The 25,178-nt window shown below is 47.7% G+C and overlaps 2 protein-coding genes across 6 annotated transcripts in view; one reads left to right on the forward strand and one right to left on the reverse strand.

Moving 5' to 3' along the window:
- Nucleotides 1–25,178, reverse strand: part of CYSLTR1 (cysteinyl leukotriene receptor 1) — a 76,292-nt gene that overhangs the window by 12,738 nt on the left and 38,376 nt on the right. The window contains exons 1-3 of one of the 2 annotated variants that reach the window (XR_009488250.1): nucleotides 8,863–9,139; nucleotides 4,712–4,870; nucleotides 434–489 (exon numbers count right to left, since the gene is read on the reverse strand). Coding sequence is in view for 1 of the 2 variants with exons in the window: in XM_059859138.1 (XP_059715121.1) it covers nucleotides 434–464 (31 nt within the window). In the remaining variant the exon portion in view is untranslated. Of the gene's footprint in view, nucleotides 1–433; nucleotides 490–4,711; nucleotides 4,871–8,862; nucleotides 9,140–25,178 lie in introns of those variants that run through there. The other variant, XM_059859138.1, reaches the window with a different exon arrangement.
- LOC132333743 (uncharacterized) lies at nucleotides 6,680–16,041 on the forward strand. 4 transcript variants are annotated; one of them, XM_059859141.1, is made up of 2 exons: nucleotides 6,680–7,079; nucleotides 10,366–16,041. In XM_059859141.1, exon 2 carries the CDS (start codon nucleotides 14,984–14,986, stop codon nucleotides 15,941–15,943), a length of 960 nt encoding a protein of 319 aa, XP_059715124.1. In that variant the 5' UTR covers nucleotides 6,680–7,079; nucleotides 10,366–14,983; the 3' UTR covers nucleotides 15,944–16,041. The 4 variants fall into 4 exon arrangements, with proteins under 4 accessions (XP_059715124.1, XP_059715126.1, XP_059715125.1 ...); XM_059859143.1 differs by having other exon boundaries at nucleotides 6,693–7,079; nucleotides 10,366–13,502; XM_059859142.1 differs by lacking the exon at nucleotides 6,680–7,079 and adding an exon at nucleotides 7,113–8,670.

Here is a 25,178-nt window from a genome sequence, read left to right on the forward strand (position 1 = left end):
TTTTGGTTTTAATCGTTACAACCTCTCATTTCCTGAATGTCACCAGTAGATCTGCCTGAAAATAATTCACATTTTCCATCAGAGTGAGCAGTTGTGTGGTCTGTACCACCCTTCACCACCACTCTGCGCTGCTTTTGCTCCCATTGTTTGCTCCAAAATTTCCCATCCTTTCTACTTGGATTTCATGACACGGTGCTCTCAGGCCAGGGCAGCTATCAGCTCCTGATCAGCCCAAAAATGCTTCCCCTGGGCTCTGAATCATCCCTCAATTATATAACTGCCTGCTCTTATCTCATGTGCTGAGAATGGCTCTTTCAGGTTCTTTTAATGCTCACTGGAGAAGGTTTTTACTCTTTTTCTGCCATGATTCAGCTGCTCTGTGCAGCCCAGGCCCATAAAATGTCAGGAATAGGTTTTTAAATGGAATATTTACCTTGGTTGGGAAAGGACTGGGAAGCAGTCATGGCAGCCAGTGGAAAAGCTTTCTTCCTAAAAAATGAAAAAATAAAATTATTTCTCACAAAGATCATCTGCCTTGTGATCAGTGATGTCTCAAATGGTATTCCAGGAGGTAGTGGAGCCTGGGGACAAAACCAGCCCAGGCTGTTGTCCCTTGTCAGTCCCTGCTGGGGACAGTCAGGACTGGGATCAACATTCCAAAAGTGATTCATGAGTGTTGATCTCCAGTTCAAACAAGCAATTAAATGCATAATTTAATATTAATAACTCAAATATTTATATATAAATATATTATATTTGAGATTTATGACCATATTGAGGCTGAGTTTGGGCAATTTCAAGGCCAAAGAGGACTTGGCTGTTTCCATCCATCTGGACATCCCACAAAACACAAAAATACTGCTGGCAAAGAAAAACTCTCATAGGGAGGATGAAAAATATCTCTGATATCAGTGGAGAGTTTGCAAAACTGGGGCATGATTCTGTTGGAATTAATGACTTTTTAACCTTTTCCAAATGGATTTCCAAGTGCTGAGAAGCAAGGAGATGAAGGATTCCTGTAATTACCACCTGGTACAGTGTGATGTTCATCACCTATTGTCAAAAATCCCCTGAAACCCCTTTTTGTGCTGCTTCTGAGCCATCATTTTGTGAGTTAGAGAGGTGCAGCTCACTCCAGTCAGTGCCACTGGTGGATTTGGGTCTTTTCCCAACTTTCTTTGAGCTCCCTGAAATAATTTCTGAGAGATTTTGTCCCCATTTTGCCACAGTCTCAGGACCCATGGATATAAATCACCTCAGCACAGCTCTGTCTGTTTAGTCTGTGTTTGTCTGTGCATCAACACCCTGCTGGCTTTGCAAGGTCAGGCTTGGGAATTACCTTGGACTGACTCCAACCCCAGCCCCTTCTGGGCAGACTGAGATTTCTGTGCAAACTCTCTGTGATCTCAGAGAATTGTGGCTGACTCCAGCTCCCTGCAGACCCTGCATCATCAAAATTGGCCCTTTTGGGCCATCTGAGGCTGTCTGAGTCACATCAGCTCTGCTTCTGTTGAGCTTCCAGGCGGACAACTGATTTCTGCATTATCTTATAATTAATCCATTCACAATCAAGTCTCTCTATTGCTTCAAAAATCACATTTCAGCCTCTCATCCCTGCCTTTAAATATTGGAACAGAATTATAAAAGCACCAGGCAGCTGTTTTCCCAGCTCCCAACTTTTCCCTGCAGGAACCACAAGCCATTAGTTCAGCTGAGGCTTGCCGTACCTCGTTATTTATTTAGTTGTGCTTTATTCCCGTTATTCCTTCTATGCTCTGTTTTCCTTCTGATTTTTCCCAAAGTTCTTTTTCCTGATGGGCAGCAGGACTCCATGGAATGGGAGCTTTTTATTTTTGTTTTCCAGACAGGTTTGGGAAGGAGTAGCTGGTCCAGCAAATCCATTGGGCTGTGTGAGGACAAGCACCTGGCTCATCCCTGCCATGGATCAGCTCCAGGACTTCTGGCTCTCCACAACCACTGCCAGGAGCAGCAGGTGGTTCACAGGTCCTATTTTCCATGTCCCACTGCTCTCTTCAAAAGAGAGGGAAGAACAAATCCCAAAAAAGCTACAGAAATCTGGGAATCCCTCAGCCTTCCCTGTGCAGGTTGTGGTGGTGACCACTGGCACTGTCCTGGGTCTGTGGGGACACAGGTGACACCTGTGCAGCCTCAGCTGGCAGGGAAAGGCAGTTTCTTCTGAAAAAACCTCATGAGGCCCTAAAAAACCACACTAAAATTTGTGGCAATGCCCAATTTAACAGATGGTTCTCCCTCTGCCCCCAGATCTTTTATCAGCTCCTGAAGAGTTTGTGACCTGCCAAGTGATAAGGCCTGGAAATCCTGATACCAACTTGCACTGATGACCAGAATTTCTTTGAGCAGAAACCAACATTTTCCTCAATTTCCTCCCATTCCCCTGGACCACAGGAGCTACAGCTGTCCCAGCTCTTTGGGAGCTCTCCCAGCTCTCAACCCTAACTGGCCTTTGCCATAAAAAAAATAAACCCTAGTTGGCCTTTGCAGAGAATTAAGGATTTTCACAATCCAAATGGCTTTTCCCAGGCTGGCAGCTCAGATCTCCCAAAATTTTGCAGCAGCCCACTTGGGTCACTGTTTTAATTAGGTGATTTTTAATAGAAGTTATTTTTATCCATCTGTGTGGTCCCACTAGAAACATTTTCCTAATTCCTGTCATCTGTCCAAAGCAAACATTTGCTGATACAGGAATTGCATGGAATATAGCACAGAATTGGTTTCCTCTTTTATTATCTTATGCAACAATAACACCCAAAATAGCTCCTTGAATTGTTTGTTAAAGAAATAATAAATTTTTCTTTCTGACAACTTTGCCCTCGCCAGCTGAAGACAACCAGTGTTCATACAGGAGAGATTTCCGGGAGCAGTAATTCCTCATGCACTATTTTCCTCCTGTGGAGGAAGGCTTGCTTTGTGTGATGATCCAGATGGAGATGGCTCATGGCTTTGGAGCTGTCCCTGGTGGTTTGGGATTCCCAGCTGGGCTCTGAGGGAGCTCTCAGAGATCCCTGCTCAGCACAGGCTTCACCTGCTCCAATCCTGCCATGCTCCAGCCATTCCTTCACTGTTCTTTTCCAACCCCAAAAGTTCCTTTGGGCTCTAAATGGCTTTGCATTTACCTCCCACCACTGCAATGAGTGTTTGCTCTGCTCTCACTTTACAACACAGTGTAAAAGTTGGAGAAACCCTACTCCAGGTAAATCTGCTTTGGACGAGCCATGGGATGACATAATTTCTGCTTGAGCCCCTCTGGGCTGCTGCCTCCTTGTGGAAGTGGCCCTGGCACCAGGTCCTGGATTAATCCCAGCGCCACACTGCCTCTGGCTCCCTCCTGGTGGGATGGGGGAGAGCTCTGGCATGGTAAAAGTGGCAAAATTTGTGTCTGAGGAAAACCCTGCATGGAAATAACTTCCTGCTATGGGGTCTGTGGTGGGGACGGAGACAGCCCAACCTGGATGGGGAGAGTGTGAGGGTGGGGAAGGGGGATGAGTTCAGCAGAAAATGGAGGAAATCTGTGGCTTGCAGGGAAATTCCTGCCAGCCTCATCCCTGGGGATGAGCTGAGCAGTGGAATGTTGTGACTCAAAGGAAAGCACCGAGTTTAACTGGAACCAGACTGATCTGAGCAGGAGCGAGAGACTGAGGTGAAACAGGAGCAGAGAGAAACCCTCAAAGGTCTGACCCTGGCACAGCACAGGGGAAATTCAGGAGCTCCATGGATTTCCTGGGAGGGGCTGGAGCAGGCAGGGGCAGAGCTCTGCAGGATGAGAGCCCCGAGGAATGAGCAGAGCTGCGGAAGCTCAGCCCTCCCCGCACAATTCCTTAGAAGAGCTGAGAACTTCCAAACTTCTTCAAGCTATTCCTGAAATTTCAGCTAAGGGCAACAGTGGGAATTTCCACCTCCGCTCCTGGAAGAAGGGCATGTCCCAAAGTGCTGTTCAATGATTATTTCCGCACTGGAAATGGGAATTAATGAGGGAGGAAGGCAGAGCACACTGAGATTCGCATTAAATGTCGTGCACCATGTCCTTCCTCCCAGTTCTATGAATCACCAGCACTTCTTTATGCACTTTTTCTGTTATCTTGATCCATTCTACACCTTAGCAGAAAGGATTGTGCCATCAACCTTGTCCCTGTCTCCCTGTAAGGAAATCTTTCCTGCCAGGTCTTGAGAAGGAGCTGATGAAATCCTGTTTTATGTCTGGAATTACTGTCCACAAGGCACAAACATTCCATTAGTAATGCTTTATCCCTCATTTGCTCTCGTTAAAAGGTAATTTCCTTTTCTGCCCTGAAAATGGAGAATAATGGCAAAAAAACAAGTGAGATGATTATTTCCTTTGTTGATGAGTTCTTTCAAAAGGTGAAAAAAGGAAACTCTCATGTTCTTGAGAGAGGGACAGGGTACACCCAGGTCACACATCCACACCTGAGCCAGCAGGGACAGTTGACCTTTGCCAATTTCTGCTTCTCCAGCAGGCAGCATCTGCTGGTTTCCCATCAGGAAGGACATGGAGGTCAGCTCAGCACTTTTGGGAGCCTCCTGCTGCTCTGCTGCCAGTGGAACTCTGGCTGTGGCTGTGGCTTGGTGGCAGTGGGAGCTGTGACAGGCCACTCCTGCCTGCCAGACTCTGTCCTGTGCCACCCAATCCCTCCTCACACCTGCAAATACCTACCTGGCTTCTCCTTCTCCCTTTTCCAGCCAGAAGAGACAATCATTGAGCTGGGCTTGACTTTGAAAAGGAGCTTCTTGAACTCTGCCAGGTGAGGAAGAGGAGGAATTGTGGAGAACTTCAAAGGGAAATCACAAAAGGTGCTGAAGAAATGCACATTCCCTGAGGAAAATAAAGATGGGAAATGATGTCAGATGTCCAGGCAGGGGATCCTCCATGAGGGGAAAACCAGGACATCTTGGGTGAAGATCTGACAGGAGCTGTTCTGGTTTCTCAAACAACCCAAGAGAACATAAAACCAAAGTGAAGTATGAGAAGAGCAGCCCAGACTGTGAGTAGCAAAGCCATCAATCAGCTCAGGGATCAGGATGGAACCATCAGGACCAGATAACTGGAAAAGCACCAAGGAACAGGAATCAGGACCTGGTTTGTAGCACCAAACTGCAAAGTTATTTGCAAAGAAAATTGTCTTCCCTCAGTTTCCTCGAAATCTTCCAGTGTATTAAGAAACATCCTAAAAATACAAAATATTCAGATGATGTCATTTCCCTGGGCCCAGAGGAGCTGTGGCTGCCAAAGTGCTGGAAACTCTCATGGATCAAAAGTGAAGTGCTTCAGACAGAAGAAAACTGAAATTTTCTTACATAGTGCTGAATTTCAATTAACTTCTGTTGCTGAGGGAAAAAAAAAAAAAAAGAAAGGATAAAGTTCTCAGCTGTAAAGGGCACTGTAATCACTGTAGAGAGCTGGGCACTGCCTTCAAACAAAGGTGTAGCACAAAATAAACAGGTTATGGAAAAATACTGGGAACCAGCTCCCAGCAAACAGAAATTCATTGGGAAAGCTGTGTTTGTTCTGTTTGTGAAGACCTGGGGGTGTTCAGGGAGGAGCCACCAGCCATGGTGGAGGTAAAGATGAAATGATGAAATTATTGAGTTGATTAAAGATTCCAGCACCTTCTGCATGGCTGGTGAAACTGGGCACAGGCCAGAGCCAGATTCCCCCATCTCAGCCTCCCACCCCAAAAAAAGAGTTTCCTGCTGTTTTCACGGGGTGGGTGGCACAGGGGAAGCTCTCACCAAAAGGGTGGTGCCTTGGGAGATGGCAGGTTCATCTTATCTGTCCCCAAATCATTGTGAAATTTTGAGCTGCTGAGAAAAGTGTGGCCAGTTTGCAGAATTTGTGCTCTTGCAGCTGCTGGTTCTGTTGTATCATTGTGGCAGGCAAGAAAAAAAGCAAATTCAACAGAAGTTGTGAAATAGAATAGGACTTGTAAAAGATAATAGAAGTTGTGAAGAATAGCAGAAGTTTTAAAACACAGAACTGCTACGGAGAGTCCCTGGCAAAATCCACTCCTTAGAATCAAACACAAAAATGAATATTTACACATGAAATCCAAGCACAAATTCTATTAATTGCCACCCAGCCCAGTCCCTATTTCCAAGGGTGCCTTTGGCAGATGTTCCTCCCAGTGTCTCCAGGTGAGGAGGAGAGTGCTGGGCTTCCATCCCTGCACCATCCTTTGCAGCACCTGAAATTTCCACTGCTTTATCCTTCCACAGCTCCTCATGGCTTCAGGAAGCACTGAGGGAATGGCAGGGCTGGTGTGGGGCAGGCGGTGAACCCTCCTGCTGATCAGAACCGAGGCAGAGTCTCTGCCTTTCAATTCCTGCTTCCATGTCCTGGGTGCAGGTGTGGGATCAGCACCCACAGCCTGGGAGCTGTGCTCCGGGTCCATGTGGCTGGGGATGTGTCCCTGTGCTGCTCCCTACTGTGCCTGCGGGATGCTCCTCTGCTGCTCTGCTGCTCACCGATGCCTCGGGAGGAAATTTCCCGAAACAAGAAAGGACTTGGCTCCGACCCTGGAGAACAATGAGGAGCGGGAGTGCAGCGTCAGCAGCGCCAAACCTGGGTATCCCAGGCAACGCCAACACAAACATTGCCGGGATAGCCCAGTCCAGCCGTGCCAGGGACATCCCTTCTGGGCTCAGAGGGTTTCTCTCTTGGATAACCTGTGCTGGCCCACGCAGCACCCTGACAAGCCTGGGATGGCTCCCTGTAATCTGCTCCAGCCTGTGTGTGAGGAAGTGTCTGGGACTCCTTTTCCACTCAGGCCATCAGTTTTTCCAGACAGCTGAAAGTTAATGGGCACCACGATTCCAGTGAGTAATCCTTGTGAAACCAGCTCTGGAGGAAGTTGCCCAGCAAAACAAATCCCGTGGCCCCAGCTCTGACGTGGAGCCGAACACGGGGTGCTCTGTATAAAAACCAGGAATCATTCCAAGGGAAACGGCACATTTCAGCTCTGCTGAGACATCACACAGAGTGCAGGGATGCAGAAAACTATCCCTGGCTGCTTCTTCCAGAAAATGTAAGTATTTTTCCTTTTCAAATAAGGAATAGCATCTCATTACAGTCAGGATATTCAGTGCTAATCTGCCTTTTTAATTTGTTCTCCTCTTCTTTATATCCTTTGACATCATTCCAGGAGGAATTTTGAAAGGAATTACTTGTTTAAGAGCAGGAGGTATTTTTGGGTACCCCTTAGACTACAACAATGTATTTATGACAAATGAGCAGTTACTATTATCTGGAATTTGGGACGTGTGTCAGGAGAGATTTCTGTGGAAATAAAAAAATACTGCACTGAAAACACCAAGTGCTGGTTCAGGAAACCTTCTGTGAGCTTAAACTTAGCTTTCATCTCACCAAAAACTGTCCAAGTGTCCCTGCCCATGTGCAGGAATCCTCTTGTGGGTGACCTGAACCACAGGCCACAAGAGCTGCTTTGTAAACTGTAAATAAATGGGTGAAGCTCAGGTTTCCTCCTCCACCAAGTGTGGCCATTCTAGAAACACTCATGAAACAGCTCCCACTCCTGTTCCCATACCTGGTGAGATCCCTTCCCACAGAGGGAAGGGTTTGCTCTCTCCTCACCAAATGTCTTTGTGGGCTGGTGGGATTTCCCAGTGGGAGGAAGCCATGGATGGGATCCTGGCAGTAGGAGCTCAGGTGAGCCACACAGGAGGAGTCTGTGGCTTCAGCCCCTGCCTGTGCTCCCTTCATGCACCTGCTCTTCACCCAAGTTTACCTTTCTCTTACCTGTGCAGAGGCTGTATCTGACCAGTGCTGTGCCCAGGGAGCTCTCTGGCACTGATTTGGTGACAGGAGCAGGGACTGTGCCCTCACAGCATCCTTGTAGGGTAGTCAGCATTCCCTGCCTCCTCCTGCCACATCCCAACCCCTGTCTCCATGGAGGGTGGGCACTGGCAGTGCCAAAACTCTGTCAGGGGCCTCTGGAGCTCTCCATGGATGGAACTCCAGCACCTGAGAACATCTCCCAGCTCTGTTTCATTCATATGAACAGATGAATCCAAACAGCACTTAGAGCAAGTCCCAGGAACTGGGATGTCTATTCCAAATGCCTGTGTGGTGACCCATGGGGCTGCTCCTGATCCCTGACACCCTTGGCCAGGGTGTCACCTGTTTTCTCACACTCTGCCCAGATTCCTTCAGCACGAGGACAAACCCTATCCACCCACAGGAGATAAACATCTCAAACCCCTGAGGAGAAGGAGGAAATCAAACCTGGCTCTGCTGCATTCTGGATGACAGTTTTAACCCCTAAATTATAGTCTGGAAGAGGTGGAGGGAGCAGGAGGGAACCCTAGCAGCAATCCTGCCTTGAGGGACAGACATGGAATGAAGGGACAGATACCTCTGGCTGTCACCAACAGAAAGCAGGAAGGGACCTTCCAGCCAGAAGCTCCAGTTCCTTCCCAAAGGACACTGTAGTGTTCAGAAAATGCTGGCAGCACTACAGAAAATGCTGAAGTTTCGAGAAGATGGGAGAAACATCTTGAGCTCCTCAGGGTTCTGCCCTGGGCACCTCCCCTGGCTTCTCCGGCTGTTCCTGATTCCTAACACTCCTCCTTGGACTCATCACCAAACCCTGGGGCAAGGTAGGAGCCAAAGTCCAGAAGCTGTGAGTTCAAATGCTCCACATAGATAAGATCTGCTGTAAATCCAGCCCTAAAACAAGCAAAGATCTTTATCAAGGCACGTAATTTATCTCCTCAAAAATATAATTCATGAAAATGGACACGGAAGTAGGTTGCAAGAAAAAAAATAATGACAGGAGATCCTTAATGTACCTCTCAAAGGAGTAACTTACTTGGAGATAAGAAGATAAATCAGGATTCAGCTGTACATGTCGTGGCTTGGTTCTCCTCCTCTTGGAGCTTGCACGAGTTCCGTGTTGTGGATTCAGGGTTTGTTCCATTAGATTGGAATTGCTTTGGTGCTCTGTATCAAAACAAAAGGTTAAACCAATAATGGAGTCATTAAGGTTGGAGAAGACCTCTAAGATCATTTGCTTTTGCCACAAAATGCAGAATCGTTTTTCCACTTAATCACTGTGGGAAGGGAGGGTAAGATGAGCTGACTCAGCTGAAATACAGGGAGAAATCTTTTCCTACTTCTTCCGCAAAGTAATCCTTCAGCAAGTTGGATCAGACACCTCAAAGACAAAGGAGAACAGGCACATGTGAATCTCAGATGAATCAACCTGGTACCAGTCAAGTCTCTACAAGCAACGGGAATCCCAGTCTCAAAAACCTGGGTCCGTACATTTCATGGGAATCACTTATCATCTTCCCATCGTCCCAGCAAAATTAAACCCAGGTGATGACTTAAGCAGGCACCCAGACCTGCTGGGTAATGCACTGGAAAAGCTCTGTAACACCAGCTCCAAGGTGCTGACATTGGGAATTCTGGGAATTTACATATGGAGATAATTGCTCAATAGGAGGGAAATGGAATTGTTACACTCGGCTCAATCTCTGAGGATCAGCCTCCTTGGAACTCCTTCAGTGTCACCTTTTTTGAGCTGTTGCTCTCAAAACTGGTCACACACCTCAATCAAGGCCTAAATTCTGCTGAGTTCCTTCTTGCAGTTCGTGAAAACTACATAATGTGAGATCTCTGCAGAGCCACACTTGACACATCATTCCTCAAATTCCTGAGAAGGAGCCTTCCCTCAATTTCCCATCCAGCTGGGTATGACTTAACCACAGCTTCACCTAGGCCACATTTCTTACCTTGCTCCTCCCTAAAAGGCCTCATGAAACAGTATTGAAACTCTTCAGAAAATTCAAGCTATGTGACATGGGCTGGTTCCCACCAGGATTGATCACCCTGATACAGGAGGAAGCTGGGCTCAATTTTCTTTATCTGTGAGAAACCCACATTGTTCTTCCTTATCTAATCTCATCTCATGTCTCTGATTTAGATAACAATTTCCTTGTTTATTTGTTAGAACTGAATTCAGAGATGATGTTAGTATTTTCTAGGAACTGCAGTTTATAATTTTCTGGCTACTTCCTTTCAGGGACAGGGATAATTCACACTTACATCCCTTCAGTGCAAGATTACACAAATTATGCTGCTACCTAAAAATATCCAGGCACTTACAAACTTCATTCCTATTTATGATATGAGTGTGTAAATACGAGCTCAAATCCTGAGCTGGCATCATCTCCAAGTGGTTCTTGACACCGGAATGTGCCTGTACAAGTGCAGGTCCATCATAATTTGCCTGGAATCCATCCTGTTAATTTTACATTTAATCACTGGGGGTTTTTTTATATGTATTCCAGGTATTCTTCCCTAACTGGCATTTCAATGGACAGAGACCACATGAAAGATCTCAGAAGATACCTGGCACTGAAGTATATCCAATACCTCGTCCTGTCTTCCTCCAACGCTGTCAGCACCCTCCTGGGGCTGCTGGGCAGCGCGTACACCATGATCCTCCTGCAGTCTGCCAAGGTCTCCTCCAAGTCCACTGCAGTCCTCATTTCCAGCCTGGCCCAGGCAGACATCCTGGTTTTGCTTAGCCTTGTTTCTGACGTGGTTTTGGGGAGTTTTGGTGCCGCTGTCTCTCCCGCAGCCTCGGCCGTGGCACGGATCCTCCTCACGGCCAACACCCACGTGAGCTGCGTCCTGCTCAGCTGTGTGGCCTTCGAGGCCTACATGATCACCTTCCTGCCCTCGGAGTCACGGCCCCTGCGCACTGTCAGGAACGCCAGGCTGCTGTCCAGGGTGATCTGGGCGCTGGTGGCCGCAGAGTGTGCCCTGTTCCTCGTGGATGACCACCTGGGGGCCGGCGGGGCCTCCTCTCCGTCCCGTGGCCCTCCGGGGCTCCTGTTCCAGCTCTGCGGCGCGGCCGCGGCCCTGCTCAGGTCCCTCAGCTACATCCTGGGAATTCTGCTGAGGATTATCAATGTCTACATTTACTACAAGATATTTTTCAGCATGTCTCCCAGGTCTAGACTCAAATCCAAGTAGGATGTACCTTCTGGGAATGCTGGAGCGACACAAGGCCCTTCAATGCAATTCCAAACCATTTGGAAACTGTTCAATAACCAGGACCAAGGCTCACCAGGGAGGTTAAACCTTCCTGATTCCTGGTACTGTTATTGAGAAGAGTTTGGGGCTGAGGAGCCCCTTGGCATTAAGACACCACAGCTGGTGTGTGTTTATTTAGACTTCATTCACTGTAGAGGTGAAACAAAAGACATTTCACGGTAGTAAATCAACCACACTATTTTTTATATAAAAAGGGTGCTTAAATGCTTCCTCAGGGATCTGTTGAGCCAAGAGTTGTGTAGTTGTTTACTGAAGACAGGATCTATGTCCTAAGATATTCCTAACTCAGGTGACCCCCAGGCTCTGCAGGTAAGCTGGAGAGACAAGGTGAGCACCAAGATGTCCAAGGTGGGCTCAGGGCATCAGCCCCACCTGGAGAGTTCCTGGGACAGAGCTGGGCTGAGATGCCACGCTTTGGAACATTCCCAGAGCTGTTCTTGGGAGGTTGTCACAGCAAAGTAGGAAACAGCTTCTCTCACATCCTTCTTCAGAAATAAAAGGGTGGAAAGCTGCAATGCAGGTCTTTGCTTCAGCCCTAGGAGAGAGAGTTTTAGAACCCCCCTGTGTGGAGGGTTCCATGTACTGCATCCAGAGGCATCCCCAGTGATTCCCTGGCTGCGGGTTTAGAGGCAGGGAAGGATTTGCTGGCATTAGCAGAGCTGTCCCACCTCCCCTGGCAGTGGTGTGGAAGATCATAGCCACCAATGTCTTTCTGACCACACTGGGGCTTGGGTGGATGTGTGAGAGCTGTTCCCAGCTGTTGATTCCTGGGATTTCCTCAACTCTCTGGGATTTTATCAGCAAAACACAAAGGTGTTCCAGACACCTCTGACACTACCCAACTCACACATGGCCATGGGCACTTCCAAATCCTCCAGAATTCCCATGGGACCTCCAGGTACAGGCTGTGGTGAGGAGAGACTGAACTTCTGCCAGATGTTCTGTCATCCTCAGATCTTTCTGCCACCCCCAGATCATTCTGCCATTCTCAGGTCTTTCTGCCATCCCCAGATGATTCTGCCATTCCCAAATCCTTGTGCCATTCCCAGCTCATGGCTGCAGCACCAGCAGCAAGTGCTGAGTGCTGACTTTGCTTCTCAGGAGACTCAAAAAGAAGCTCTGCCAAGGGCTGGGGATCAGTAAAATCAGAGCAGAAATGTAATCAAGTCAATTAAAGCCCTGGATGAATATTCCCAATCAAAGCTGATCCCATCAGCAGGAAGGATGTCCTAATAACTTGATGCACTGTGATAACCTGTTCCTGCTCCTGAAGCCTGAAGTGAGAGACTCCCAGGAGAGATGAAATGTTACTTGAAGTGCTGTATTTATTAAAAATGTATTTTGTTAAAGCCTGGACATTATTTATGTATTTTTGCTGAGGTTCTGCTAGAGAGATCTAGAGGAGATTATTTTGTTACAGCCCACATTGGCAAGGTTTTATAGTGAACATTAAGACCACGTTTGACTGCTTGATTGGCTAAGAGGGACAGAGAGAACCCAGTGACACCGGGGCTGTTCTATCTCCTGCCCCATCTCAGCAGATTCACAGTTTTGCTGTGGTGCAGTTCCTGGCAGCTGGTCCCCCTCAGCCCCACTTCTGATCACCTTTGCAGATGGAGAGGAAACAAAACCCTGCACAGGATGATCAAACTGATAAATGGAAGAGTTCCCCCTGTCAGCGGAAAGCCACCAGGGAAGACCCAGAGGCTGCTGGTGGTTTTGCTGTGCTGCTGATGGGTGCTGTGGGGGAAAGCCCTTCCTGCTGTTCCCCAGGGCCAAGAGCAGCCAAGAGCTCCCCCAAAAGGGGAGGAAGTGATTTCCCAGGAGAATGAGCAGCATTTAAGCTTTTCCTTTGGCTGGTTCCACCTCTGCACATGGAAGAGCTCAGGTTAGATTTGGTGACCTTGGAGATCCCTTCAGCCTCAATGATTCTCTGATGACCCAGTGTCCCTCCTGATAGCAGCTGGGGTTTGTGGCAGTGGCCAGGCTGAAAGGGAAGGAGATGCTCCACAAGGAAATTCTGGGGCAGAACACCAGTGTTGTGGTGTGAAGCTCTGCTTCCTCCTTGCCTTCCCCCTGCCCTCTTCCTAATTGCTGTCTGTCAAGTTCCACATTCCAGCAAGGGCATCGTGTAATTGGCAGAAGTTCAAAAGATGCTTTTCAGACCTGGAGTCATTGGCCGGTCCAGGTGTCATTGTCCCCTGAGACCCTCCCCCTCCCACCTGGTTGGTGGCTCACCTATCCTCTCCCTCCCACCTCCCTGTGAGCTTAAAAGGCATTGGAGCCATGTGGTCCCTGTTCTGTTGGAGTAGTTACCGAGATTCAGAACTGTGTCATCTTGGAATAAACTCTGGATTTAACCCTCTGGCAGAACCCGCTCTCTTTCTCTTCACCATCACCTGAACCTTTTCCACTAGAGGTAAACTGAGTTTCTGCTTTGCATGGGCTCATTCCGAGTGCCTAGCTGCAACTGCCTGCGAGCTAAAGGTGTCTCTGAGGAGAAATATCCCCAGCAGTCATCTCTAGCACAGTGCAATCAATACACCAGGCTTGGAGAGATCTGCATGGCTGGGACACCCAAAGCACTTTGCAGTCAAGGACAGAACCTCCATTCCCCTTGTTCACATCCTCATCTGAAGATTCCAAATCCTTATAAAGAGGCTTTTCTACAGTTCAGCTAAAGCAGATGAGCTATTTTTATTTTTCACTTGGATATGATTCCCAGAGTCGTTTTGGCTGGCTTCTGGTGGTTGATGTAGCTGTGGCTATGGGGTCAGGCCATTCTCTGCAGAAGAGCTCAGAATCTGCCTTTGCCAAGAGCTTGGAATCACAAAATCATGGAATGGTTTGGGTAGGAAAGGGTGGATCTAATCCAGCCCCTGCCATGGGCAGGGACACCTTCCACTATCCCGGGTTTCTCCAAGCCCTGTCCATCTGTGGATGCTTCCAGGGATGCAGCCACAGCTTCTCCAGACCACCTGTGTTTATCTTGGAGCTATTTCCTGCACCAAACCCCCAATCCATCCTCTCCAGGACCACAAGAGCCTTTTCTGGAGTGCAGGGAGATGCACCCATTCCTGCAACAGAGAATTACAATGGAAGCACATGGAATTCAAATAGCAATCACAGCTGGCATGGGGCAGCTGAAGGAAGGCATTTCCCTCTCACAAGACATTCTCCCAGGACATTGGATCAGTGTAAACTTTGCCTCTTGGAAGAAAAGTAGTTTAGATTTCACTGCTTGTGAGTGTCAGCCAGGCAGGACTTGCATCACTGCAGCAGCACCATGAAAGCAGAAAGGTGAAATAAAAGAATTTTTGGAACAGATATGTAATGGTGCCCATGAAAAGGAAATTCCCATGTCATAGGAATGACCAAAATCCTAAAATTAGAGCTGAGGTTACACAGCATGTTTACGTTACTTAATGATTAAGGCAAGGAGGGAACTTTTCTCCTACTTTTGCTGGGAAGCCTCTTTCAAAGAGAGTTTGATAATAGTCCAGGGAGAAGGAAAGACTCAGGCAGGAAGGTATTTTTCTACAACTTCGTCATTTTTAGAGATGAGCTTCCTGAAGCATCAGTAATCCAAACACTTGGATTTAGACCTCACACCACCCACAGAGCCAACTGAATTGAGGAGATGGGTTTGCTCCCGGCAGTAAATCATGTTAAAAGACGTTGAATGTTCTTGGGAAATGTTGCTCTCTCAAGATCAAAATTCTGGAAAATTAGGGGCAATTTGGTTTCTTCTAACAGATGCTGGCTCCATTTTCTTGAATTCACAGACATTTCTCTGAATGCCACTTAAAGGACCTCCGGGGGTGTTTAATAACGAAACCAAGCACTATGGACAGTGCAAGAAGGTGTTTGGCCCCGGCTGGGAGCAGTGAGTGGCCCTGGCCACCCCAACCACACGCAGTGTCCGACACGTCCCGTCTGAGTGAGGGCTTTTGGCTCTTGTTCCCGTTCGCTGCATCATTCCTGGAATCGCTCCTGGCCGGGGATCTCCGCTCTCGCTTGCACATCGTGCCCTCTGCTGGGAGAGGGAGACCAAACCAGCCCGAAGGAAAACCCGGCTGTGCTCCGGCACTGCCTGGAGACCTGGGACAAAGGCACAGGACAGGGGGAATGGCTTTAGGATGGAGGAGGGCAGAGTTAGATGGATATTGGAAAGGAACTCTTCCCTGTGAGGGTGGGCAGGCCCTGGCACAGAGTGCCCAGAGAAGCTGTGGCTGCCCCTGGATCCCTGGAAGTGCCCAAGGCCAGGTAGGACAGGGCATGGAGCAGCCTGGAATAGGGGATGGTGTCCCTGCCCATGGATGGGCTTTAAGGTCTCTTTCCAAGGGGCCAGTCTGTGATCCCACAAGGGGGCACAGGAGGCAGCAGGTCACAGCTAGCTCCACATCTGGTTGCCAAAGACGCTTTTCAGTGGCCACACAATCCCCCTTGGTTAATACCTTGTTTTGGGACCTCTCACTTGCAGGGTGCAATTGCCAGTTAAGTCCCCTGGGGGCTGTTTATCCTTTGAGCCCAGGATGGTTTGAGTCAGGAAAAGCCATTGCCACACCGAGTCAGCCAGAGCCCTGCAGTGCTCTGCAACCCTCTGGCCCTGCAGGAGGCATCCTGGATGGATATCTTTACAGCAGAACTAGGAAAAATGGGATTGGGTGTGCTCTGGAGGCTGTTCCTGGAGAGCTGGCACACACGGCTGCGAGGATGGGACAGGGATGGACCAGGACTCTAACTGGGGGTGACACAGTCAATTTCACAGTCCTTTCCCTCGCACTGACTCCCATGTTTTCCTGAAATTAGGCTGGACAGGCATCCAAACCAGAAGCATCTGCTTCTCCTTTTGGCATCAGCAGTGTAAATAAATTGCATTTGTGATGTTTGGATTCCATAAATCTATTGCTCTTGGCTTTCCCCTGAGTGTGCTGAGGAGCAGAGGGATGGAGTCCCGGGCTCTGATCTGTCTCCAGGCACATGGAAGTTTGTTTACAGAGCTGGGTGACCATGCGAAGTGTGGGACTGCCTGTCCCTCACAGGAACTGTCATCTCCCCCAGTCCTGTGCAGAAGCAGCTCCTGGAACAGCAGCTGGACCTCCCAGGGGCTGCAACTCCCAGTTGCCAGTGGCCACCACAGAATGATTCTGTTGGAAAGGGCTTTAAAGGCCATCTAATCAAATCCCCTCTATGGGCAAGATACCTTCCACTAGAGCAGGCTGCTCCAAGCCCCATCCATCACCTTCCCGTGCAGCTCCAACCTCAGCACCCAGGGCCACCTCCCCTGGCACATTCCCCAGCCCAGCTCGTGCTCTTGCCACGGTGGGGAGCCAGAATCCTTCGGGAAGGGTTTTGTCTGTCCAGCACAGCCCTGTCCCCAGAGTGGGCTAAATCCCTCCTGGAGTTTAGAAATAATGACCTGGAGCACCCGACCTCTTGCCAGCTCCAAGCCCTGGCAGGGCTGAGTTTGTTCCTGTTTGCTGTAAACCTGAGTTTGGGTGGAAAACCCAGCACCTCACTGGTTTAAAACTCAGAGCAGATGTGTCACCACAGGTGGTACCAAACAATTATTTAAAACTGATTTTAGTTAGTTTCTTTTTTCTTCTATTTTTTAAAACAGTGGAGTAGGAATATTTATTCCCTCAAGTTCCCTGGGTGAGCCATGAAAAGTCTCCAGCTTCTCCCCCAATGATTTTTAATGGGCATGAGAACACCAAAAAAAGGCATTTTCCTTGTAAACACCGTGGTTTGCTGGAATTCACCTCAGAACAGAACCCCCACTCAAGTGAAGAGGTCACACTATAAGCAGATACTTTACCATAGTTTACATTTTCAGATGGAGGAAGACATAGAAGCACAGGAGATTTTCCTCTGCCTGCTAAACAAAACCAGGGGATGTGAATCCAGGTGGACACTGACCTCAGGGCTCCACTCAGGGCTGGTTTGGAGACCTCCAGGCCTTGGGGACCTTGATCCCACCTGGCCCCAGTTCTATTCCTTGTTCCTTTCCTAAAATCCTCTACACCTTTTAGACATCAGAGCCATAACCTGGCAGCTTTTTCCCAGTCACTTTCCTTATGATGGGCTGTTTGCCCATTGTAACTCTGAGGAAGAAGAGGAGGAGGAGAAGGAGAAGGAAGGGATGCAAACCCCATTTTTCCTCTGGGCTGGAAGGTGGATTATGCTTCAAACTCTCCCTGAGCCTGGGAGTCTTGGGGCTCCAAACCTCACTGTTGATCACCTACATGAGGAAATTCAGATTTGCCTGTTCTGTGGCTGATCCAAGATGCAGGAGAAGCTCAGCCCCAGGGACACACAGATACTGCAGTGTGGAGGGGTGTTATTCCAAGGGTGAGCTCTGCCCAAGGAGACAAATAAAAAAGAATGAGAAAAACATGAACAGGAGAGGGATTTTCTGCAAAGAAGAAGGTTTTTCTCCAAGGAGGCTGCAGTGAGAATGAGAGGGAGGAGGCATCAGGAGACTAGTGGAGCTGCTGGCCTTGGATCCAGGCAAAATCTGCTCCACAGTGAGGTCAAAAGTTGTATTTGCTTTTGAGAAAAGCCTCGGAGCTGCAGCTCCTTAATCCAAGAGCAACAACCCCTCGTGTCCCGGGGAGGAGGGAGGAGGGAGAGCATTTCAGGCTGAAAGTGAGATGGAATAACTGCAAACCCCCACTCGTGCAACACCCCCCTCCCAGCAGGGTGAAGCTGCCAGGACCTGCTGTGCCAGGGCTCAGAGACTGCTGCCAGGACCTGCTGTGCCAGGACTGAAACGTTTTCATGCCAAGTGGTGCCAAAAGCTGAGGAATCGGGGATTTCTGACACCAGGGCTGGTTGCCTGGCCACAGGGAGCTGCTCTCCCAGGAATCCCAATGCTCCAGAGGTGGATCCTGGGCTCAAAGGCTGAACCACAGCTTGGGATCTGATTGCTCCAAGTGCTCAGAGGAAGGGTTGGAAAACAGCTTAAAATCCTTCCAGTAGAAAGATGGGAAAACTCAAACTGGAACTACAGAATGGCTTCAGCCTCCTTTCAGATTCCTGAGAAATTTCAGGCTCATCCTGCTCTTTTCCCCCATCTTCCCTTGTGTGGAAGGCAGCTGACATTACTCCTTTAATAATTTGGGTGTAAAAGACTCAGTAACCTGTTTTAAAGTGATTTTTGAATTCAATTATCTGCACGTTTCATTGCCAAGGCAGGAGGCACAGAAAGCAGCTGGAAGAAGGAAGGCATTTTTGAATACCTACATGGACAGAGAGCAGAGATGAAAAGCAGATGTTGGAGGCAGCTGTGTAAAACAAATACTGAGGGGGCCAGAGAAGAGATCATAAAGAAATAATATCCCCACTGACACCTCCCCAGAACCATCTCTATTGCTGGTTAGAGCAGGTTTTTAGGCAGACAGGTTCTTATCCAGTCAGGTTTTTAGTCACCACCTTTTGCCTCTCTCCTAAAGCTGTGCCAGACTGTAGCCACATCAATACCCCAAAACTGCCAAGAGCCCCAAAAAGCATCACTCCAGCCTCCTCTGGGGCTCAGTGATGGCTCCACCTGCTAAATCTTGGGAATATCATCCTCTCCCCTCACCTCTTCTCACTCCATGGAATGTGCTCATGTGAATTATGATCTCCCTAAATTTTCCTAAAAGACAAAGAAATTAAAGCAATTAATTGCAACTTTTACTGTCTTCTTTCCTGGGAAGAGGAAAAAATCCACAAAGGGGGAAAGAAGGGATTAATTGGTTGCAAAATAAAAGAACTTTGTTTTCTCTACAAAGCAAGCCATGTTTTGTATCCATTTTCATTAAATCCCTCAAGATGATTGCTGTTGTTATTTAATTATGAACAGACACCTCCAGGCAGCCCTTCCCTGCCTCATCAGAGGCCACTCTGCTGGTGACAGTGGCAGATGTCAGACCCACACCATATCCTGCCCTTCTCCTCTGCTCAGTGCTCTTCTCACTGTCACAAACTCAACCAGAAATGTCCACACTTGGGAGAAAATTGTCCCCACATTGTCCCCACAGCCAGTGGCCCATTAGGATGGGGCACGTTGCCCTCTAAGCCCAGCCCAGACTCAGGGAATCTTTTAAGCTGGAAAAGTCCTCTGAGATAATGAAGTCCAACCATTTCCTCAGTGCTGCCAAACCAGCCCTGCCCCATGTCCCCAGGTGCCACATGCACAGCTGTGCCAATGCCTGACCAGCTTTGTTCATGGAAAAGCCAAGGAGAATGAAGCCCAGGCCAGCCCTGTCACAGGGATAATGCCCAGTGCTTCCAGAGGCTTTGGAGTTTCACTGTAAATCTCCTGCAGAAATCAAAATTAGGGCTTAGAAGGAAATAAAAATGACTGGCTTTAGTCAAGGTGTTTTTTTGTTTGTTTGTTTGTTTTTTGTTTTTTTTTTTTTTTTTACTGATAATGCTGCCTTGCTCTCACAAAAGAAATACAAATGTCTCACCTATTTATAATCCAGCTTTGGAAAGTTCTGTTTGCTCCTTCCTCCAAGCAAATCAGAATTCCCAATCAGACCAACCATAAATTCATCCTTTGAGCATTTTTGATCAATCTCCATACTCAGGCCAGAGCACAGGCCTGGGGCTAATTCCAACCTCATTTAAGCTCCCTCGGTTCCTTCCTCAAAGAAAGTGATGGTGAAAAGGTGTCACAGAAAGATCTGAATTCCTTTTTTCACAAGATAAAATTGAGAAAAGATGAAACCAAGCTGTGGCAAGACCCAGGCTTGCTCAGGCATTATTATTCCAGTGTAGATTAAGGCCTGACCCAAACCACCAAGGAGCTCTTGCCCTGCCTGGGAGAGGCTTTCACTGTAAAATGATTTCCCACAACTGGCTGTGAAGAAAGGAAAAATCCACTTTTCTCTCAATTTGTCCCATTTGCCATCCCCAGCCCTGTGGATGTTCCTGCAGAGGGAATGTGCCCTAAGCAGGAGGGCCCATCAGGACTTCCCCTGCTTCATCCAGGCCCATCTAAAGCCTGGTGATGATTTCAGCCCAGATTTAATACAAAGCAGAGTAATAAAACCCCTAATAAATAAAACCTAGAATAGCCACAGTCTTGCTGCAGAGATTAAATCCATAAAATTAAATTAAATTAAATACTGCTGCTGGTGATTAAATACATGCCAAGACACTTGGTCCTACTCAACATAAATAAAACTTTATATAATATAAATACTGAGCCCTACTCAATATAAATAAAACAAGTTCCTGAGTCACAAAAATGCTTGTCAAGGCAGGTTTCTCTTTGACACAACTGCTGAAGATGACACATTTCCTTGTCTGCAAGCATTCTCCAAGGAGAAAACTTCAGGCAATGAAAATAGTTTGGCATTTCACCAAGTATTTAAAATATTTAACAATGACCTTGAGAATTAGACAAGGATCCAGTGGAAGCCCTGGTTTAAGGGGAAAAAAAGGACAAAAATATGTTTCCTTGCAGAATGTGGTCCTGATGTGTGTTTACTGCAGTGCTTATCTCAGCTATGCTCTGGACACAATGAAAATGAGCTTAAAAACAAGGGAAAAGGAAACAAGTTTAACTCCTTGTCTTAGGACTACCCTGTGACCCAGGGAATTAATTGAATTTCCAGAATACCTGATCACTTCCTTCCAAACAGTCAAAGAGTCACTCAGAACAAGAAGAGGGACTAAATCTTATGCTGATATAGAATTGGGATTTTTTTTATTCATGGAAAGGATCTTTGTGGCTCATTGCTGGCCCAGCAAATGAGCCATGGGTCTGCCTTGGACAAGAGCACTCCAGGCAATCCCAAGGGAATATTCCAAAGGCCTCAGCTCCTGTACTTTGTGGAAGAGCCCAAAGATCAGACCAGAGTGACTTTCTGGTTAGTGCGTTTCTCTGCCATTTATTATTTCTAAACAAAAGAGCAACTTCAGCCCATTTTAAGGCTGATTTTGCACAAGGAGTGGGACTGAAGAAGTGTGTGCTGACCTGGGTGCTGCTGGGCTATGCTGTCTTCATGGTACAACTGCTCCTTTCCTGTTTTATCAACCTGAAAAACAGCCCCTGGAGCACCAGGTGTTTCTGCTGCCTGGGTTTTGTGGTCCAACAGACAGGAAAAGGGGTTTTTGGTGGGGAGATCCCATTAGTCCCCACACACCTGCGTGTCTCTTGGTACAACGTGTGTGCCCCTTTTTGCTGAGAAGCTGGGTCACCTCTCCTTCCCATAATATGGGGTCCTACCAGATTTCCTTGTGTTTCTTAGCAGGTGCATCCCTGGAGGGAGAACCCCCAGAACATTCCCAGAAGGTGAAGCTGTGCTTAGTTAAACCCCAAGGAAATGGGGGTGGAAATGGGGAGTTTCCACCACTCCAAGGTGGAAAGCTCAGAAGAGGGAGAGAGGATGGATGTGATGGCCCTGGATACTCTGTGATTTAATCCCTGCTACCATTTTTAAGGATTATCAACTGATAATTCCTCACTTCTTTCCCAGAAATGCAGGAATTAGAAAGGAAAACAGAACCATTTCGTTTTGCCAGTACATGAATGTTTGCTTCAGTCTCTGCATTTAGGTTTGGCTTTTCACATTGAGAGGATTTCCCCCAGCTCCCAATCACTCAGTGGTACTCTTCCCATAAATTAATGGATTTAGGAAATGCCCAAAACCTCCCAGACTTCCAGCCACAAAGAAAGATAAACCAAATCATTTAAGTTATATTATAATTGCCACAAAATGCCCTTTGTGTATTTAGAAGACGTGTGGCACTTGGGGACACAGTTTAGTGGTGGCTTTGGCAGTGCTGGGTTAAAGACAGAAATTAAAGAATTAATTAAAGAAACCCCTAAACCCAACAATATCTTTTTTATTATCTTTTACCTCTTTGGAGGCTGTAGAAAACCACGTCATGGATCAACACTCCAAGTATTATTCAAACAAAGATCAAAACAAGCACTCCAGACCTAAAGAGCACATCCAAAGTTATGCAAACAAGCCCAAGAAAATCCAGCCATGCCAGCAGCCCTTCCAGGGGGCTGTTCTTCTGCTGAGAAGGGTTTGGAGCAAGTTGGGTCAAAAGAAGGTAGAAAAGGGAAAAGGTTGGTGGAACTTAATCAAGATCTGAAACTGTGTGAGATCCACCCAAGCTCCCAGCAGGATTCCTCACCATCTTCATAATTCCATATTTTCAGTCTTACAAGGCCAGGTTGAGCAGGGCTTGGAGCAACTTGGGATAGTGGAAGGTGTCCCTTCCCATGGCAGGGGGTGGAACAAGATGAGCTTCAAGTTCCCTTCCAACCCAAACCATTCTGTGATTCCATGAATATTAATTTCCTTTAATTTCCACAAAACAGACACATGCCCTGCATTCATTTTCACCCGTATGTGCATTATTTTTTAGCTCATTGGGTGTGTTAATGGTTACTGTTGTCAATAACAGGCTTTCCAAACAATTTCTGGATGGCTTTGTGAACTGCCTGCCAGCTGGACAGAATATGGAGCTGAGCTCCAACTTTCTAGTAAATGTGTGTCAAAGAAAATGAGATTTCTTAACGGATATGGAAAGTTTTTCAAAGATTTTAATTGATTTTACCCCTCTATCCTTAATTTTGGCATTTGACATGGATCTGCCAAGACTTGCTGATGGATGGCAGGACACAGAGGGTCACAAAAATGTGCTCAAGATGAAACCCACCTCAGGCATTGCTCAGCACAGGAGAAGAGACACAAAGACTGCACAGAGCAGGCAAAGACTGAGCTTATCTTGGTTATTAAAGCCACACATTTATCACCAGGAGAAAATCGGAAATTCCCTGCTCTAGGGGTGTGGGGAGGAGCTGGTGCTGTCCCTGCAGCTGGCAAAGCTGGTAGGTCCAACATGCCAAACACGTCCTCCTCGTGCTGGGAGATAAAGCTCACGTTGAGGGAGCACAAACAACAAGGAACAGCCACACGAGGCTCTGTTAATCACTTCCATGTGCCCATTATTAGCTGGGAAGGCTGAAAGGGAGGGAGAGATCAAGCAGGACTCAACTGATTCAGACTTTTCAGCAGCAACACTATGGATCTTTATTAAATCTGGAGTGCGTGAGCTGCGCTGGCACCTGCTCCGCTGCCATGGGCAGGATGAGCATCCATGTGCCAGAGGAGGATGCATGGAGTTATCCCCAGCCCTGGAGTACATCCATGGGGGGAGACCTACAGCCACCCAAAACCTGGGCGCTCTCTGCCCCCAGAGGGTTGTCCTTGTCCCAGCCAAGCTGCTGTGTTCCGGCACGGCTCCACCACATTCGTCATTCCTACAGGGACCCAGCACCAGGATAGCAACAACTGACTGGGAACAGCTCAGTGAGGCCAGAGCGCCCCGTTGGTGGCTGTCAGTGCAGCCCTGCCCTGCACAGTGACGTGCAAGCACGAGGCAATGCTCCCTTCAAGCTATTCCAGCAATTTATCCCTTAGGACAAATGTATCACCCGAAAACCACCAGCGCTTGCTGCAGCTGCGGGGCCGGCTCTGGGAAGTGCTTTATGGCTCTGCCTAAATATTTGGGTTTCTGCTCTCTCCATGTTTCCATCAGCCAGCTAATTACCCAGTGAAAATAGGAATTCCTCCTTTAAGGAGGTAAATGAACTCACCCCGAGCAGCTGCAGGGAATCAAACATGGCGAAGACACCCAGTGCTCAGAGGAAGCTGCCCAGTGTTCCTACTTCCCACCGAGGTCTTTCCTCCAAGTGAGGCAGAAGAAAAGGTAAATGAAGACCTAAAGCAAGCAGTGTCCATTTGCTGTTTCCCCATTTAATTTAACATAGGCCTGGCACAGCCCAACTTGTCCAAGGGATTTAGGTGAGCTCCTCACTTTGCACCTCTTCTGCTGGGAAGTGATTGGTTCCCATGTTTCAGGTAAAAATTTCCTGCGGCAACATGGCACATGTGAGGTTATGGAATCATGGAATGGTTTGGATGTGGAGTGACCTGAAAGACTTTTCATTTCAAACCCCCTGGCATGGGCAGGGACACATTCCATCATTCCAGGTTGCTCCAAGCCCCATCCAGCCTGGCCTTGGACACTTCCAGGGATCCAAGGGCAGCCACAGCTTCTCTATGTCTGGGTCTCTCCATCCACACAGCCTAGAATTTTTTCCTAATATCCAACTTAAATCTCACTTTCTTCATCCTAAAGCCATTCCCCCATGTCCTGTCCCTCCAAGGAAAGTCCCTCTCCAGCTCTCCTGGAGCCCCTTCAGGCCCTGTAAGGAAGGTTGTTCATAATTCATTTGTGTAGGAGGAGATAAATCTGTGAGACCAAGATTCACGTTTGCATTAGAGAAGCCTCCAAGCTAAAATTGCAGGAATAGTTAAAGAGTTGCACAACCACATTGTATGAAAAGCAGGAGAACACATTTGCAGTGACCCTCAGGAGACAGAGTTTGGCAAAGCACTCAATGCTCTTGGTGAAATAAAACATGCCCTGCAATCCTTTTTACTGATGATATCAAGTGTAATATTCAATGGTCTTCAGAGGCTGAAAGCTGCTCTGCTGCTTTTGGATTAAAATGAATTGATTTGACTTTAAATTAACAGCAGATGACTTGTGGGAATGTTTATTCCCATATATTCAGCTTTAGACTATTTGTTGTTCTTTTAAAGTGTTAGAGCTAAAGGCAGCATTCCCTGGAGCTCCAGGTAGTCAACAAAACCCATCATAACTGACATCCAGCTTGCCCATCCCATGGCAGCACCGCTCCAGCTCCCAAAATTTAGAAGTGCAGGCTTGAAAATAAGCAGATGCTCAACTTCTGCCAAGGGCTGGATGTGAGTGAGCACGTGCTGGAATGTTTTGCTGACTCCCAGCCCAAGTCCTGCTCTGGCAGAGGACAGCTATTTATAGCACAGGTGAGTCCCACCCACAGCTGATCCAGCACTTCCCAAAAGCCTGGTGGGCCTGGGAGCTGCCAAGAGCAGCAGGAGCTCCTCAGGCTGGGATGAGGGAGCTAGGGCTGTGTCCTGCTCCTCCACACCCTGCTGCAGGTCCCCAGGGTTGGAAGGGACCTTCCAGACCATCT

The sequence above is a fragment of the Haemorhous mexicanus genome, chromosome 14 (assembly GCF_027477595.1).
Source record: "Haemorhous mexicanus isolate bHaeMex1 chromosome 14, bHaeMex1.pri, whole genome shotgun sequence".
Classification (NCBI taxonomy): domain Eukaryota; kingdom Metazoa; phylum Chordata; class Aves; order Passeriformes; family Fringillidae; genus Haemorhous; species Haemorhous mexicanus.

What these genes read in the sequence shown, in the direction of transcription:
- LOC132333743 (XM_059859141.1), top strand. Translation starts at nt 14,984, where the DNA reads ATGGACAGTGCAAGAAGGTGTTTGGCCCCGGCTGGGAGCAGTGAGTGG.